Source organism: Mixophyes fleayi, chromosome 4 (genome assembly GCF_038048845.1).
Source record: "Mixophyes fleayi isolate aMixFle1 chromosome 4, aMixFle1.hap1, whole genome shotgun sequence".
In the NCBI taxonomy this organism is placed as follows: domain Eukaryota; kingdom Metazoa; phylum Chordata; class Amphibia; order Anura; family Limnodynastidae; genus Mixophyes; species Mixophyes fleayi.
In genome coordinates this window covers 48,677,972-48,694,575 of record NC_134405.1, presented here as the reverse complement: position 1 = coordinate 48,694,575, position 16,604 = coordinate 48,677,972, and the positions used below count along the sequence as shown (strand labels likewise).

At 40.7% G+C, this 16,604-nt stretch overlaps 1 protein-coding gene across 1 annotated transcript in view; it reads right to left on the bottom strand.

Moving 5' to 3' along the window:
* Positions 1–16,604, bottom strand: part of LOC142150644 (adhesion G protein-coupled receptor E3-like) — a 96,851-nt gene that overhangs the window by 31,475 nt on the left and 48,772 nt on the right. Inside the window, exons 12-13 of the mRNA XM_075205839.1 lie at positions 5,563–5,755; positions 4,467–4,580 (exon numbers count right to left, since the gene is read on the bottom strand). Of these exons, the coding sequence (XP_075061940.1) occupies positions 4,467–4,580; positions 5,563–5,755 (307 nt within the window). The remainder of the gene's footprint in view (positions 1–4,466; positions 4,581–5,562; positions 5,756–16,604) is intronic.

Sequence of the window (16,604 nt, the reverse complement as noted above, 5' to 3'; positions counted from 1 at the left end):
GGATATCCGGTCCATGCGTTCCACTGTGGAACGCACGCCAGGCTCTCCATCATCACACTGCAGCATCGCTAGGGACACAGTCAATATCTGTTCCCGTGAGCTCCACCGCTAGCCTTCCTGTTTTCATCCTGTCTACCATAGTGATATTCGCCGGATGACCGCAGCACACATCAGGTATCTGGACAGTTTTTGTATCCCCATTTGGGATTATTGCTTTTTGCGTTATTAGGTCATTTTTTTAGTTATTTTTCCACCAGGACTTTCATGAGTGCTTCTATTTGGACTGCATTTTTGCATTTTCCGGATTTTTTTACTTTTATTTTAATTTTATTGTATTTTTATTTTCTTATTTTATTTTTTCCTAGTTTGTATGTGTCAAATTCTCACTCTTTATAGTAATTATAGGCATCTGCCCTATTTGTAATGCACTAGCGACATTGTTGAGGTTTTAAACTTAAGTAATAGACATGATGTTTAATTCAGTACATAATTTACAGTAAAGAACTATTGATACTGTAAGAGTAAGACTCTTGTCACATTCCTGTAGCTATACTATTTTGCTCAACTGCAATTATCAAAACTCAAAATTGGTGATTTGAGTAATTATTTAAAGTGTCTTAATTGAGGGGATTATATCAAATACTAATATCAATTGACAGCAGCTCATGCTAGTTTTAAGTCTTTACCACCTTATCATTTTTTTTTCAATTGGTTAAAAATTATGCAATCTACAATAAAATGAAAAAATATAACCACTTATTTTGCAAAATAACCTTACAGTGTGCGGCTGTAATAATATGCTGAATACCAACTTACTTAGGAAGTATGCAAAATCAAATGATGCCATTCCCCCCCTAAGTGAAGTCGTTGTCCATATTTTATAATCTAGATTTCATCAGTGATGTTTCCAGCCTAGATAGATTCACTGGGTTGGTTCTCACTAAAACAGGTGGACAATGAGTGTGGGATCCCCTGCTAGACTAGAGACCAGGGGCATGATTCATTAAGGATCTTAACTTGTCAAGCTTCTTATTTCAGTCTCCTGGACAAAACCATGTTACAATGCAAGGGGTGCAAATTAGTATTCTGTTTTGCACATAAGTTAAATACTGACTGTTTTTTCATGTAGCACACAAATACATGATAGCTTATTTGTACACTGAAATTTAAAGTTGATATTTGTGTGCTATATGCACCCCTTGCATTGTAACATGGTTTTGTCTAGGAGACTGAAATAAGAATTTTCTCAAGTTAAGATCCTTAATGAATCAGGCCCCAGCTCCAGACAGGCTGTGTTTGTCACACTATAACAGGGAAATCCCTAAGGCCCTCACTTAATTAATATAATATTAATAAGTAATAGTAATAAACTGACACTCTCACCGATTCAATTAATAAAGTTTAATTAATAAAACAGTTCTAGAAAGCCCTTGTTAAACACCTTTTTTTTCTACTTTTTCCTCTTTCATCATAATCCAAAGAAAGATAGAAAACAAACACTGAATGTACTCACTTTTACCACAAGAATCCAATCACATTGTGCCCAGTAAATGTTTCTGATTAGTTACAGTATCCAACTCTTTCAAGATTGACAAAACACAGTATGCAGGGTTAATTAAGCATCATGTAGCATATTAAGTATGTACTTCACAGACTGTAAGAAGGAAACTAATATATTGATTGGCACACCTATCTCTGAGTAGCAAGGTAAAAAGTAAAGTAATTGCAGAACTGGCACTGAAGTAGCAGTACATAAACATAAGTGTAAATTTTGAGTACATGGAGTAAATGACAAATGTCACGGCAGGGGGTGTGTTAGTGTATCAAGAAAGAGCCTGTACGAGTAACGGAACCACAATGTATAAGAGAGAATTCAAGATTCCTGCCAAATAGGGAGTAACTCCAGACCCAACACTCATAGATTATGTCTTAAGGATGACAAGGGGATGCCAACAGCTGCATGACTGCAACATATTGTCACACATCCAGTATTTCTAATGCCCCCACGGCCCTCCCACATGGAGCACTGGCAGCTGACAGGGAAAAGTAGACAGTAGCTTCTTACATGTGAAGCTGTTGGCTGCTGCTCCTCAATGTCTGTGATACACTGGGAGTGTGGTGATTGGTTATGATGTCACAGCCAAACGCCACACTCCCAAACTGAACAGACCAATGTCTGCAGCATCCTTGGGTCATCCACCTGGAGATAGATCAGTCTCTCTCACCTCAGTCTCATGTGGATAAACAGAAAACACTGCACACGTAGGTTTAGTAACAGCAAAGTGTGCAAAATGCAGATACAGTGATGAAACAGTATACAGTTTTCAGTATTGAAATCAATCTGTGTCAGGCCATAACTTTTGCTGAAAATAAATGAGCTAGATGTTTATTTACATCTTCTAACATTACTCTACAGCAAAGTTTACTTAGTTAAATTGGCAAAAGAGCTGGCACTCTATACTTTTTGTTTACTATCACACTATCTCTCTCACTCCCCTATCTTTGACCAGGAACAATATTATTGTTATAATCACATGCCTCTTTGTAATGGCTTATTTCACTAAGCTCATGTCTACACTTGTGATAGTAGCAAGTGCAGTCAAACCTCCCATTTGCCTCTCAGAGCGAGCAGCCATGCTCACACCACACAATCCACTTACAGTACAGATGAGCTGCACCCTGCCCAGATGGCCATTCTCTGTATTCCAGAGCCTCCCTCTCTGAACTCAGACACTTAGTATAGTCAGCATCTAGCCTAAGGACCTCTAGTCAGTCTTTTAATGTTCTCTCAACATGCCCCTTAAGGTGTTACACAACTCACATGGCATGAGGGCTGTAACAATCTGTCACACACACCACACAGGGTGTTAAACTAACACTTCCCTAATGTGAAATCAGTCAATCTTGATTATTCACTGGACTGAATCCGTAAAAATGGAAGATAGCTAGGAAAGCGAGGACCATATTATTAATTACTACAAGTTTAATATTAGCATTGTCAAAGATATTTTATTTTGGATGAAGATAATTTATTAATATGAAAATATTTACATTGTTTTATATTATTTTAGTATATCATTAATATTTGATGTGATATTATTATGTCAAATGGATCCTTGCATGTGAGCTGATGAGAGGGATATGAACAGGAATGAAGGAGTTATTCAAAGAACAGATGTTTCTAATCGGAGATGTTGGACAAAGAGTTGCAAGAATTTCTTCAAAGTCTCCATTGCATCCCGGGGAGCTAAATGGATCAAGATAAGCCTATATACCTTCTCAGCCAATTGTAATATGACATTTGTAAATTGTAGTACAACCTACTTTTATTGGTACTAAAAGTAATTGTCTGGAATGTGAACAGACAGAGTTATCAGAGACTGAAAATGAGAGTGATATTATCACAGCACAAACTTTTATTTTGTAAATAAACAATGATATAATTTTATTCTTAAAGTTTCTTTTGCTGAAGAAATTAAATACTTAATTTAACAGCGTTATGTGGCAAAAATATATGATTTTTCTCCCTTCATTTATGTCATTTTAAGTATCTTTAAGAGTTAATTTATGGATTAGTCCAGTTACAGGTATTTATTCTTAAAGTATTTATCTAAAATGCTAAAAATTTTCAAAATATATTGTTACCTTTCCACTAATAACTTAATAATTTGGCAAATAGAATAAAAAAAATTGGACATGGAATACAAATCTGGCAAAAAAATAATATGTTCAAAATATACCAATACGAAGAAACAAGGAAAAGAGGTACAAAGACTGCAACATTTTATATTGCTATTCTCTACAAGCTGTATGGTGCATCTAAACATTGGTATAATCCAACAATTATTTTAAAGTGGATAACCTCATCATGCAACCCTACCTCCATGTATATCAAATATATCCATTATTTAAATCTAAAATTCATGTCTCGCCACAGATCCCTGTGCAGGAAGACTGGGTTTATAGAGCTTCCATAGAGCTCTACTGAAGTGCTATGGGCAGCTTGTATTTTGTTCATTTTCACTGCAGGAAAATGAGCATGAAATGTAGCGACTTGACTTTCCAATTCTGATAATTGGAATCTCCAGAGGGATCCACACTTTTGTTAATCGTGGGTGGTAGGATTGCTTTAAAGAAAAAAAAAAAAAAATACTTTGTAGAAGAATTAATAACCCTTTAAATTCAGTATTTTTCACAAAATATAAGAACATTTGGTCCATATAGGTGCTTTTTGAACCCTAAAAGTATAAAAAAGCCATGTAGATATTTCATGCTGTTTTATATTTTTTTGACAGCTTACAGATATCCTAATGGCCCATTTGTCTTGTATTATTTGAACCAAATTAATCCACAAAGACTACAGCCTAGTAATATTGTCCAAGAAATCACAATGTGTTAGAATATACCTGTCACTATAAATAGTAAAAATGTGATTTTGGTTTTCAACTATCCATATTTTACATTACCTCTTTCTCCAGGCACCAGACTGCATGGTACCTCCATAATGTTGTTACTGAAGTTCAGGGTTAAAGACTCAACACCAGGACTGCAATGGTCATTGGAGGCCTTCATGGACATGTCTAGTAAATAGAAAGTTATTAAATGAGGGAGATATAGACTGCTACACAGGTGCAAATCATGGCTACTTGATTCTCAGGTTAATATTATGTATTCACATGATCTACATTTTTTTTACTCATGACTTTAATGTCATCATGGAGGAGTCCTCTGGCCCATGTGATGCAATTTGATAATGATATCTTCTCTTTACATTTCAAGGATGATATCACCTTAGCCATCTTTAAAACATCAGTCAGTTGAGATGTTTTGGTCATTGAGGCTCTTGTACTATAAGTCACTAAGAGCTCCTCATACTGGTATGTTAAGTGCAATAGCACCCACACATCACTTGTATCTACAACCATTGGCCTAATAATATCATGGCCTGAAGCATGTTATATTTTTATCCAGGGCTGAGAAAAGAATGGTTGAGGTTTGTTCTTAATCCAGCATTGTTGTTTTTATATTCCACAGTATGTTTTCACATTTAGATACATTTAACCTAAATGTTTGTTGGGCCTCAGTTTGCTTTCAGACTTCCAGTCACTTTTCTGTAGTATCTGCGCTAAATTTGTGTAGTATTTGTAGGGGAAATATAACAATTCATTGGGCTCTTATTGGATATATAATGTATCTTATGTGTAACATAGTGCACCGTGTCAGAGGTTCAAACGTGAATACTCTAGTCCATATATCTGTAATCAATAAAGCATCAATTTTGTTACATACATAGTTAATTTTCCAGATGTTGAAATTCATGAAGATTAACTTGCTGAAAAACCCATTTACAGATGTGAACACTGCTGCCATGGAGCACTGTACAACAACAATTTGTAAATATACATTCATACAATGCTCACCAAATTGTAATTCTTTAAAGCATGTGCCTAATATATCATCCGCTAAGTGTACATTTTTTGTTCATTGACTTATACATACAGTGCACATCATGTACCTATCAATATACAGCAATTTAAACAAAGGGATTAAACACATTCTCACCCATTACAGAGGTATTGATATCTTGGTTCCTTGGAGCAGCAGTAAAAGATAACAGTGTACTTGTCTCCACATTGGCCAGGAATGTTGTGCCAAATATACCTCTCTGTACATTGTCAGGGATGGAGGAAATATCAGACTCATTAAAGACCTGAGTGAGATCTTCTATTGTATTTGTAAGATCTTCCTTTGCCTTCTGTGGGGAGAGAAATATTGAAAAATCATGAAGGGTTGATATAAAATATGTGATAGTGCATAAAGTAGATGGTGGAGAGAATAAAGTACAAAGGGAGATTGATCAAAGAGGAGCTGTCACAACACCAGGGCACCTGTCAGCGGAGAGCGTACCTGGAGTTGACCTGCAACAGGACAGCTCTTTACTGGAATACCTTTCAGTCTATCATCAACCTATTACCGGGGAAAGTATTTTCACAACCAGGCAAATATCTTAATAACAAATTCTTAAAGCTTATTTGACACCAATATTCTCAAACAGCTGAATTAGCATTTTTAAATGAAAGGGATAACAAGCATACTGTAACATTGCAAAATAACACACATGGAAATATTACTGTAGTGGTCTCACTAGCCAATCCCTGTGGAACCTGCATCAAGCACAGTCCAGTTGTAGTAAAGTTACTGTCCCTTTGAGCTAGGAAGCAGCCCTACCTCAATGTCACTCCACTTTTGGGGGGGCAACCTTGAAGGAATGAGAACGAACAATGATGATTCCTGCAGTCCTTTGCTGCAACCTCTGATTCTTGTTCGGTCTAGTATTTTGCTTGTTTCTACAAAACCTTACTCCAAGTAGGAAATAACTTGGATGATCAGGGAGAAGCAGGGTTGTGACCTGCATATGTTAAAGAGTTTCCTGAAAGTATCTATGTGTTCTTTGAGGACCTTAACCTAATCATCTCCCTCTGGGCTTAGTAGCTAAACTTTTAAGGAAACTTTTTTCTGAGGGGCAATCATGTACATTCATATACTTGGACCCCCATCCATACAAACTGTATCTATTAACACTATGGGGTAAATGTATCATACCCCGGTTTTTGCAACTCGCGGGAGATCAGCGTCTTCGCAGCTTAAATTTAAAGCGGTGCTGCCTTGTAAAGGGAAGTTTCCCTTTACAAGGCAGCGCCGCTTTAAATTTAAGCTGCAAAGATGCCGATCATCCGCGAGTTGCAAAAACCGGGGTATGATACATTTACCCCTATATATTCTACAATGGAGACTGTTCCTGAAATGGAAACTGCCCATTCAATTACCCATCTCTCTGTGCTTTTTCATACTTTTATCTATTGCTCCATTTTTCTATCCATCTCTCAATGCTTTCTTCATCTTGCTCACTCTACCATGCTCTCTTTCACACACCCACTCTAGCATACCCACACTCTCTCTCACACTCCCATGGTCTCATAAATTTTTAGATAGTCTCATGCTCCCACACAAGCCCCCATGTTCGCTCTCTCTCACGCTACCATGCATACTTCCCAACTGTACCGATTTAGTCGGACAGTCCCGATTTGACAACTTTTACCACAAGTGGAAAATTTGGGTTGGCTGCCCTGCATTCAGAGCAGTGCTGAATGGATTCCGTTGCACACTGGTGTGCACAGCAATTAATTGTGCTTGCAATGTATTGGATAAAAATAGGGGGGCAGCCTAGCACATCAAAAGAGTGACAACATTGTGATAACTCACATCCTCTCTCCCAATTGAAGATGAGGAAATGTTGAGAGGTATGCTCTCACACACTCTCATGCTCCCTGTCTGACACACATTCTCATGCTCCCTCTGTCAGGTAATTCAAGACAGAATAGAGGCAGGAGAAAAGTTCAAACAACTGAATTTTGTGAGAAACTTCCCTGCTCAATGCTCAGTCTCCCGTGGTGTGCTGTTGCGCTGTCCATGTACACCGCTCTATCCTCTGTGCGATCAAGTGATCGTAAACGGGGAATTTGAGCTTCCATTTTCTATATAAGAACTACTGTGACACTTGTCCAGTGTTAGAGCAACAGGTTGCTACCCCAACATCTGATTCCTGCATCCCTCCTTCTTTTTGTGGCTTGTCTCTCAGTATATGAACCTTTGCCTGCCATACTTCGCTGTCGGCTACGTTCTCTAACTACTGCTCTGGAGTCCCCCCTTGTACTGCGCATACAAGAACATGTACTAGACCTTGGCTATCATCTCTGACCATGGCTTGTTTTTCCTGTACTAGCGTAGCAGTACAAGTACCATTTCGCACACTGCTCTTCCCCTGCCACTGCCTCTTTTCTTATTATTTCACATCAGTGGGCTGATCCTAGGGCTGTGACCCACAGATTCCCGGACACTAAGTCCATCCAGCCTTGCTGAGGTTCTTGGTGAAGAGGTCATTAGATTCCGCACCTAGGTAGGCCAGTGTGAAAACTGGAAGAACATACCTTTGAGCATAACAAATTTATTTTGAATATGAAGAAAACATCTAGAGCAAATGATGATCAGATACAGAGGAAACACAGCTTACAACTGATTAATGAGCACAGAACAAAGTCTCTAATAATGGTAGTCTCAGACAGCTATGGTAATTAACAATCTTCAAAGAGAGTAGTCTGTAGTATTTACTCCAAAGGTCCAATCAGGTCAGGAGAGAAACATTCTAAATTAATGAGACAGGTGTGCATTGACTCATGCTCATCACAGCTGAAGAAGTAATGACACTCCAATAAATTAATGAGTTGCATTGTTAAATGGTCATTGGTATGTTTGTCTCACTATTAACCCATCAGAGCTATCAGCACATAAATAGCATGCCCTTTAACAGGCCCACAGAAAAAGTGGATGTTATCAAGAACGACTCATAAAGCAGGAGAAAGAATGGACTTACACCCAAAATGCTTAGACAAAGGTGGGAAATGAGAGACAAGTAGACAGAAGTGAACATTGAAAGACACAACAAACAAAAAGGGGGAAAAGAGAGGAGACAGAGATACACATATATAGGAGTGGAAATACTTTACTAAATAAAGGATACAATGTCTATGGAAAACAGATTCTTTCATATAAGTAGGTGAGTCATGACCCATCGCACTAGGGTCATATATAAAACTGATACAAGGGCCAAGAAACCCAATATTTGGGGTACCATAGCTAGAAGCAGAGACATCTGGGACTCTAAAAGAGGGTTATTTGTAGAGCATTTAGGAAAGGAAATATAGTGAAAAAGACTTTCAACTTGGTGAAAGTGGTGTTTGACCATGGTGCTTACAGCAGGAGCTATGGAGATAGTTGTACCTCCTAAAATTGTTGGTAAAGTTAAAATAAAAATATATTTTAAATATTATCGATTGACCACCTCTGAGAACGCTATAAATAAGAGTCCTATCTATCTTCTCTGCATGCGCTTGTGACATATTTCTGGTGCTCTCTTCAGAAGCACAGTCAGCTGTAGGGGGCAGGGTACTTAGGCAATGGGACCCAGAATAAGCCCATTGTGCACATCCAGAGTTTCTCCTGGCTAAGTCTGGACACCTTCTTCACTGCTTGACATTCGTTGTGAATCAGTAGTAGAGCTTATATAATGACCTTAATTCTGATCAAAAGTGCCTCAACACTACAACTTTATACTCCGCAGTAAGGTGGACCCATCAAAGACTGAATTATGCAATTATACCTTGGTGCTCCAAAGGTTTCTCTGAAATTAATAAGTATCAATCTGCAAATGATAATATGAGTTTACACCTGAGAAATAAAGCTATCTTCTCACTGCTTATCAGGGATGGAAATTATTCAGCAATAAGGGGTAAAAATGTAGTTTTCTTTAAAAAAAAAATTACGATATAAATAGAAAAAATACAATGATGACAGCAAAGTAGAAATTTGCAATTGTATGAACTATTTTAATATTGTAATGGTCCCAGAAGAAAAATGCAGGACATGTAATGCTTTCAATATTGTGCAGTTTTTTGCCAAGTGCGTGAAACCTAAGGCTCAAATGTTCATATATTGGAACAATGAAAACATAAACTATTTGTTTGTCTTTATGAGTAAATTGGGCCTAATTTGTAGATGGCACCAAAAATAAGCATAAAGACAACCAGAATACTGAGGTTTTACTGTGTATTTTGAGTTGCAAAAATCTTAAAATACTCCTGTGTATAAATAAATGTTATGCACAAAAACGGTAATCATCATCATCAACTTGAACACTTGCACCTCCTGAAAGGCGTATCTGAAGGGTACATCTGAGTCCAAATCGGATGCATCTCTAAGGGGCATGGTTGTCTTACATCTCCATGCCTTCACTGCATTGAACTCACACCTTAATACACCTGACATGCCTCTCCATGCTCAAGGGGCTGCTAGTCTAAGATACGCACAACTCAACAGATGCATTTTGGTACACATATGCAATACTGAAATGTATTTTTGTACAAGCCAAAAATGGATTTGCATCCAACGCTAATTGAGGACTTTTGGGACATTTTAAATACTAGAGATGAGCGTTTCGGATTCTGAGAAATCCAACAGAACTGTATTTTGGGCTACTGAGTTGAACCGAGTCATGACTCATTTTCTAAAGCCAAATTCGGATCTGAAAATGAGGCAAAATGTAATTTGGATTGATATCTTCTATATATGTCCGTTCTGTTCTCAGCTGCCATTTTCAAATTGATAGCATTTGGGGAGGTCTTTTGCTGCAATTGTGTGCTCCTAAAATGGGTTGTAGAGAGTTGGACAGGGTGAAAAGGACAATGTATATTTAAATAACTGGGTTTACTGCGCAAATCTTATAAGTTTTTTTTACAAATTGGTCTGCTCCAAATATGTGCTGGGAATGAGTGTATGAAGAGTAGATAATCATTGACTCCTGGTAATAACAGTATATTAGTACACTAATTAGTAGTGGACGAACATATACTCTATCTTGCTTTTAAAATGAAAGTGTTTCAATCTAAACCCATTGTGTGAGGGTCAGTATCACTGACATCTTAACTATTTAGTGAACAAAAAACATTGTGCATTCTCAGCATCAGACACCCCAAAAATGTATATATCCTGATTTTAAAATTCAAGTATTTGGCTGTGAAGGAAATTGTGTGAGGGACAGAATCACATCTGTACTAGTAAGCGGCCAAAAGATAGGGTGCTGTGAATGACCTGTCATTGTGTGCTTGCACTACTATGAATGAGAAGGATTGTGAAGATGCTACAAGAGCTGCTGAAGGCGAATCACCTATGCAGTGGGCTGTCACGGTCATTTTGTCTTTTGTTTAACCAGGACCCCTTGTCCACATATCTAGGCACAGAATGACTTTTTTGTTTAACCTCCTGTTACAGGTGAAGAATTGCTGTTCAGGAGAAAAGGAATAAAGATAGAATTTGGTAACCTGAACATATGACCTCAACTAATGTGCTAAAAACTGATGCATTACTAGCGGATCTTAGATATAAATCCACTTCTAACATAGCTGTCATGACTTTAGTGATCCAGGATGCTGGCTGTCATACTTGGTTCCTCATTCAAATGCTTGCTTCACAGACAATTGTTGTTTAATATTATGCTTACTCTTCACTCACCCCCTCTGAATAAAAATGTCACCCCCAGCAACAGCAGAATTCATAGTACGCAAGGATGCCTCCTGGGAATCATGGATTGTATTAGGGGAGTCAATTTGCATTTGAAAATTGAATGCTGGAGAACATTATTATTATTATTATTATCCTTTATTTGTTAGGCGCCACAAGAGTTCCGCAGCGCCGTACAATGCACAAACAATAGACAGTACAGGGTAAAATATTACTGAGCAGTAAACAAAAATACCAAAACTTTGCAAGCTCCAAGCAGGCTAATGCAGAAAAGACGGAGCAGAAGAGTAGGTAAGGACACAGGACGGGAGGGGAGAGCGGGTTAGGAGGAAGGATGGTAGGCTTTGAGGAACAGGTGGGTTTTTAGTGCCCGTTTGAAGGAGCTTAGAGTGGGAGAGAGACGGACGGAGCGAGGGAGGTCATTCCAGTGAAGGGGGGCTGCTCGGGAGAAGTCTTGGATTCTGGAATGGGAAGAGGTGATTAGAGTGGAGGAGAGACGACGGTCATTGGCCGAGCGCAGGGAGCAGTGGCGGATCCAGGGGGGGAGGGGTCGATCGGGGCGATCGCCCCCCCTAGCAGGGGCTTGCTGCTGACGGCTGCACACTGTGCAGGTCCGTTCAGCATTGACAGTGTGCTGCCCGGCTGCTCTGATTGTGTTTTAAACACAATCAGAGCAGCGGGACAGCACACTGCCAATGCTGAACGGACCTGCACATACTGTGCAGCCGTCAGCAGCCTTAGAAATTAGAAAGGGGGCAGGGCCTAAATCCCTACCCCCCCTAAAATCGCCCCGGGTAGAGCAGTTGCCTAGATCCGCCCCTGGCAGGGAGCGGGCAGGGGTGTGAATGGAGAGGAGGTTGGAGATGTAGGGGGCAGTAGACTGGGAGAGTGCCTTGTATGTGGTGGTCAGGAGTTTGAGGATGATTCTGTAGGGGAAGGGGAGCCAGTGTAGGACAAGGCAGAGAGAGGAATAATGAGAAGGTTTATGATGAAGGTGGTGACGGTGAAAATTGCTTGTGGTGTCTATCCATTCTGCTGCTAGCTGATGCTGGACTGCTTGCCACTATACATGATTTTCCATCTTTTGTTAAACTACTTGACTGAACTTGTTGCAATTGAGATAATAGGCAAATGGTGCAAAGATGGTCAATGTCCCTACCTCTACTGTTACAGTTACTATGGTAATTAGATTCTTGCAGCCTTTCTGACTTTGCGCTACTCAGCCCAGAGGTGCGAAGTCTAACGAGGTTTTCGGCAGTGACCCCCCGCAAGGAGGTATGGACTTTGCGGCCTCCGCCCCGCAGTTCGCGGTCCTCTGAGTGAATGCCAGACAAGACCAGTAAAGAGAACCCACAGGCTGAGAAAAGTGATGATTGAGGAAGGCCTGATGGTCTGCAGAGATGCTGGAGCCAAAGAGTGATAGTCTGCGACAGGTATGAAGACCACTGTGGTTAGCTGCAGAGTTGCTGGAGACAAGGAGCGATAGTCTGCGGCAGGTGTGGAGCAGGAGAGCAAACGGAATCACGTCTGAGTAATATAGAGATCAGTCTCAAAGAACAGGCACCTTACCTGTGGAACAGGTGCCTTAAATATCCTAAAGGATAATTTGTCTCCCAATGAATGGGAGGAGGTGATAAAAGTTGAATTAGCACATGCACAGTCCAGGAATGCAGACTGGTGGTGTCAGGGGAAGCTGCTGTACGACGGAGAAGGCAGGATGCTCAATGAGCATGGGCAGGCGAGTGCGCCGGACCCTGCACGTTAGGTCTGCGGATTCCACTTGTGACATTTGCTTATTGTGGAGTCGAAAAGGCTATAGATGCCTTGACACATGTTGTTTGGGTTGGGATAAAAATATTTCCTCACACAAGAGGTGGAATTTTTGGTCTTCTGCCCAGGCATGACAATATGTGTATGATGGGCATGAGGTGATTGCCTTACTTTGACATAATCATTATCATCATCATCCTCCTCCTTATCTTGTTCAATTACAACACATTCATAATTTTCAGATCCACAATTATCCCCCTCATCTTCTTGTACATTAGCAAGTTCCAAGTAGCATCCAAAATGTCTAATCATGCTCATATTTCCAAATGGTTGAGACATTTTGGAATTAGGCTGCCCTATAATTACTGTGTCACATATAGTGTTCATGCACACCCTTAGACTCAGAATTCTGTGAATGCCCAATTTGCTCTTCAGTCTCAGTGTTATTTTCATGCAATGATGTGATTGTCTTGGATGTGACTTACCTACACTCAGAGCAAGAAGGAGTACAATGGACATTCTAGTATGTGTAAGAGCAGTAGCAGGACCACTACTGGAAAAGTGTGGTCATAGTCTGATTATTTTATTAACATTGCGGGCAGTACATGGAATGTTAGCCATTTTAATGTTCATTAAGTAACTTTTCTCTTTATACCTGTCACACGACAGGCCCACGGTTGGGTCCCGGCATACTTACTTGCTTCGAGCAGGTCTCTTCTCCGGCGCTGAGTGTCGCATCCCTCCTATGGCAGCGGCCATCTTGAATTTGCAGCCCCAATCCCTTTATAACCTCTCTCCCCCTCTGCTATTGATGGCTCCTCCACCTACAGGACATTTAAGAGAGTCAGGTGCCTGCTCTTTATTTCTATTCCTGATATTGAGTTAGACGTGTCTCACTGCACTCCTGCTGCAGTACTTTGCTGATTCCTCAGCTCACTGTTCCAGTGATTCCATGGTTGCTGTTTAGTGCCACCCATCCACAACTATCATCTCCTCATGTTCAGCTCGCTGATCCAGAGATTCCTTGGTTGCTGTTCAGTGTCACTCATCCACAACTATCACCACCTCGTGTTCAGCTCACTGTCCTGTGGCATCTCTCTGCAGAAATTCTCCTACTTGTTACGGCTGACAACTGATATCATAAGCTTGCAGAAAGGATGGAGAGGTCCTCACCTTTAGCAGCTGCCTTTCCCGTAGACCTTGTTATGCTCACAGGTACTCAGATGCCCCCAGGTCTTAAACTCAGCATAGTGCATGCTTATGAATATCACCATGGTGGGGAACAGGAGAGACAGTGGTCAGGAATATGGTCAAAGGGCAGATAACAGGCAGCGAGGTGAGGCCCAATCAAAAGGTCAGGGCCAGCAGAAGACAAGAATATCTGAGTTACAGGCAATAGGTCAAGGTCACCAGCAAAGAATCAAAGTCTGGAAAACAAGCCAAAGGTAATACACAATAATCCAATCCAGGGAACAGTACAATGCACAGGAGCAGGTCACTAACCAGAGACTGAGAACCATAACCAGCAGGGAGGCTAAGCCCTCCCTGCCTTAAATACATATAGCCACCAATAGCACCATGCAGAAGTTAATGAGCCCGAGGAGGCTATTAATTAATATGCCCTAGTTGCGCAGGAGCACGGCCAGCTGTTATGCCGGGACACAGCGTTCCTAATACAGAGCGTCCCTTCCTCAGCCCGAAACTTCCCTTTACAAGGCAGCTCCGCTTTAAATTTAAGCTGCGAAGACGCCGATCTCTCGCGAGTTGCAAAAACCAGGGTATGATACATTTACCCCCAGAAGTGATGTCCCAATCATCATGGAGATAGCCGGGACGCAACCAGGGTAAGAGAGCGAGTCACTGCGGCTAGGGGAACCGCCTCAACTCGTAACAGTACCCCCCCTTGAGAAGGGTCGACGCAACCAGACATCCAGTTTTCCTGGGAATCTTCCTGAAGAATTCCTTTAAGAGTTTGTCAGCATGAAGGAGCTTCGGTGGCACCCAGGATCGTTCTTCCGGATCTTAGCCCTTTCAGTGTACCAAGAAATGAATTTGTTCTTGAACTTTCTTGGAGAATTTTTTCTACAATGAATTGATGATCGTTATTTACATTGACTGGCCGTGGTCTGTGTGATATATGCCATCTGAACTTGCTAGAAGCGACAACAGGTTTCAAAACAGAACAATGGAATGTATTTGGAATTTTCAGGGACGGAGAAAGATCAAGCTTAAAGGCTTAAAGGTCTGATGAATCTGGGCCCCAATTTCCTACAGAACTGCCTCAGCTTGATGTTCCAGGTAGAAAGCCAAACTTTGTTACCGACTTTGAAAGAGCAAGCTCTACGATGGCTCTCTGATAAGGACTTGAATCTGAAGGGGGCCTGGAGCAAGGCAGAGTGGACTTTTTTCCAAATAGCTCTGAGCCGTGAGGCAGTAGAAGGAATTTAGGAAACACCAGGAGACATAATAGAGGAGAGAGAATTTGTTCTGAGATGGAAATCAAGGTTGTAGAAAAATGGAGATATGCGGGTTGTGAAATGAAGTTGTTATGAGCAAATTCAGCCCACAGGAGTAGAGAGGACCAGTTATCATGAAGTTTGGAGATATGCAAGGGAAGGAACTGTTCCAGGGACTGATTAGTTCTCTCGGTCTGGCCTTTACATTGCAGATGGTAAGCGGATGACTGGCTAATCTTCATTCCAAGAAGGCTGCAGAAAGCTCTCCAAAAGTGGGCGACAAATTGGGAACCACGGTCAGAAACAATGTCCTCAAAAAGACTGTGTAGCCTAAAAATGTGTTGAAGGAGCATTGCAGAGTTCGAATATCATGACCAAGTATTCATAATGCCCCAAGAGGTTATTAAAGGCTGTCTTCAACTCGTCTCCTTCTCTTATCCACACCAAGTTATAGGCACCCTGCAGATCAATTTTGGAAAACACTGTAGCTGATCTGAGTTTATCAAAACGTACAGAGATAAGAGGAAGCGGATACGTGTTCTTGACAGTAATACTGTTCAAACAGCAAAAGTCAATGCACGGTCTCAAACTGCATCCTTCTTTGCTACAAAGAAGCATCTGGCACCTACCAGAAATTTAGAAGGCCAAATTAATCCTTTTTGAAGATTCTTTTTTACATATTTTACATATTGCTCTATTGGACGGAGAATATAAATGTCCTTTAGGCAATTTAGATCCAGGAACAAGGTTGATTGCGCAATCATATTGCCGGTGAGGGGGAAGTAAGTCTGCATTTTTCTTTGAAAAGACATTATGAAATTCCTGATTCCAGAGTTGAAGGACCCGAAGCGGTAAGGTCAGGCAGGTGACTGAACACTCAGGACTCCAGCGAATGAGATCTCCTTTCTTTCAATCGATGTGGGGATTATGGCCCTGAAGCCAAGAATGTCCCAGAATCAATGGAGCGGAAGGGCACGAGATCAAAATGGGTGGAGTCCTGGCAAGAATCCTGCCCCTAATCAATGGGTTACCATCAAATCCACAGACCGTGATACCCGAGTCCAACTTGTTCAAAGGAATACCAAGAGTCCGGGCTGCCTCACTGTCGAGAAAGATCAGTGGACTGAGCACCATAGACTAGACGTGCAGGAATCAACAGGGACTTTTCTGAAGAGATAATTTGAAGACCTAGGTGCACCTCTTTTCCAACACCTAGGCCTGGCCTTTTCCCGGCTTACTAGGACA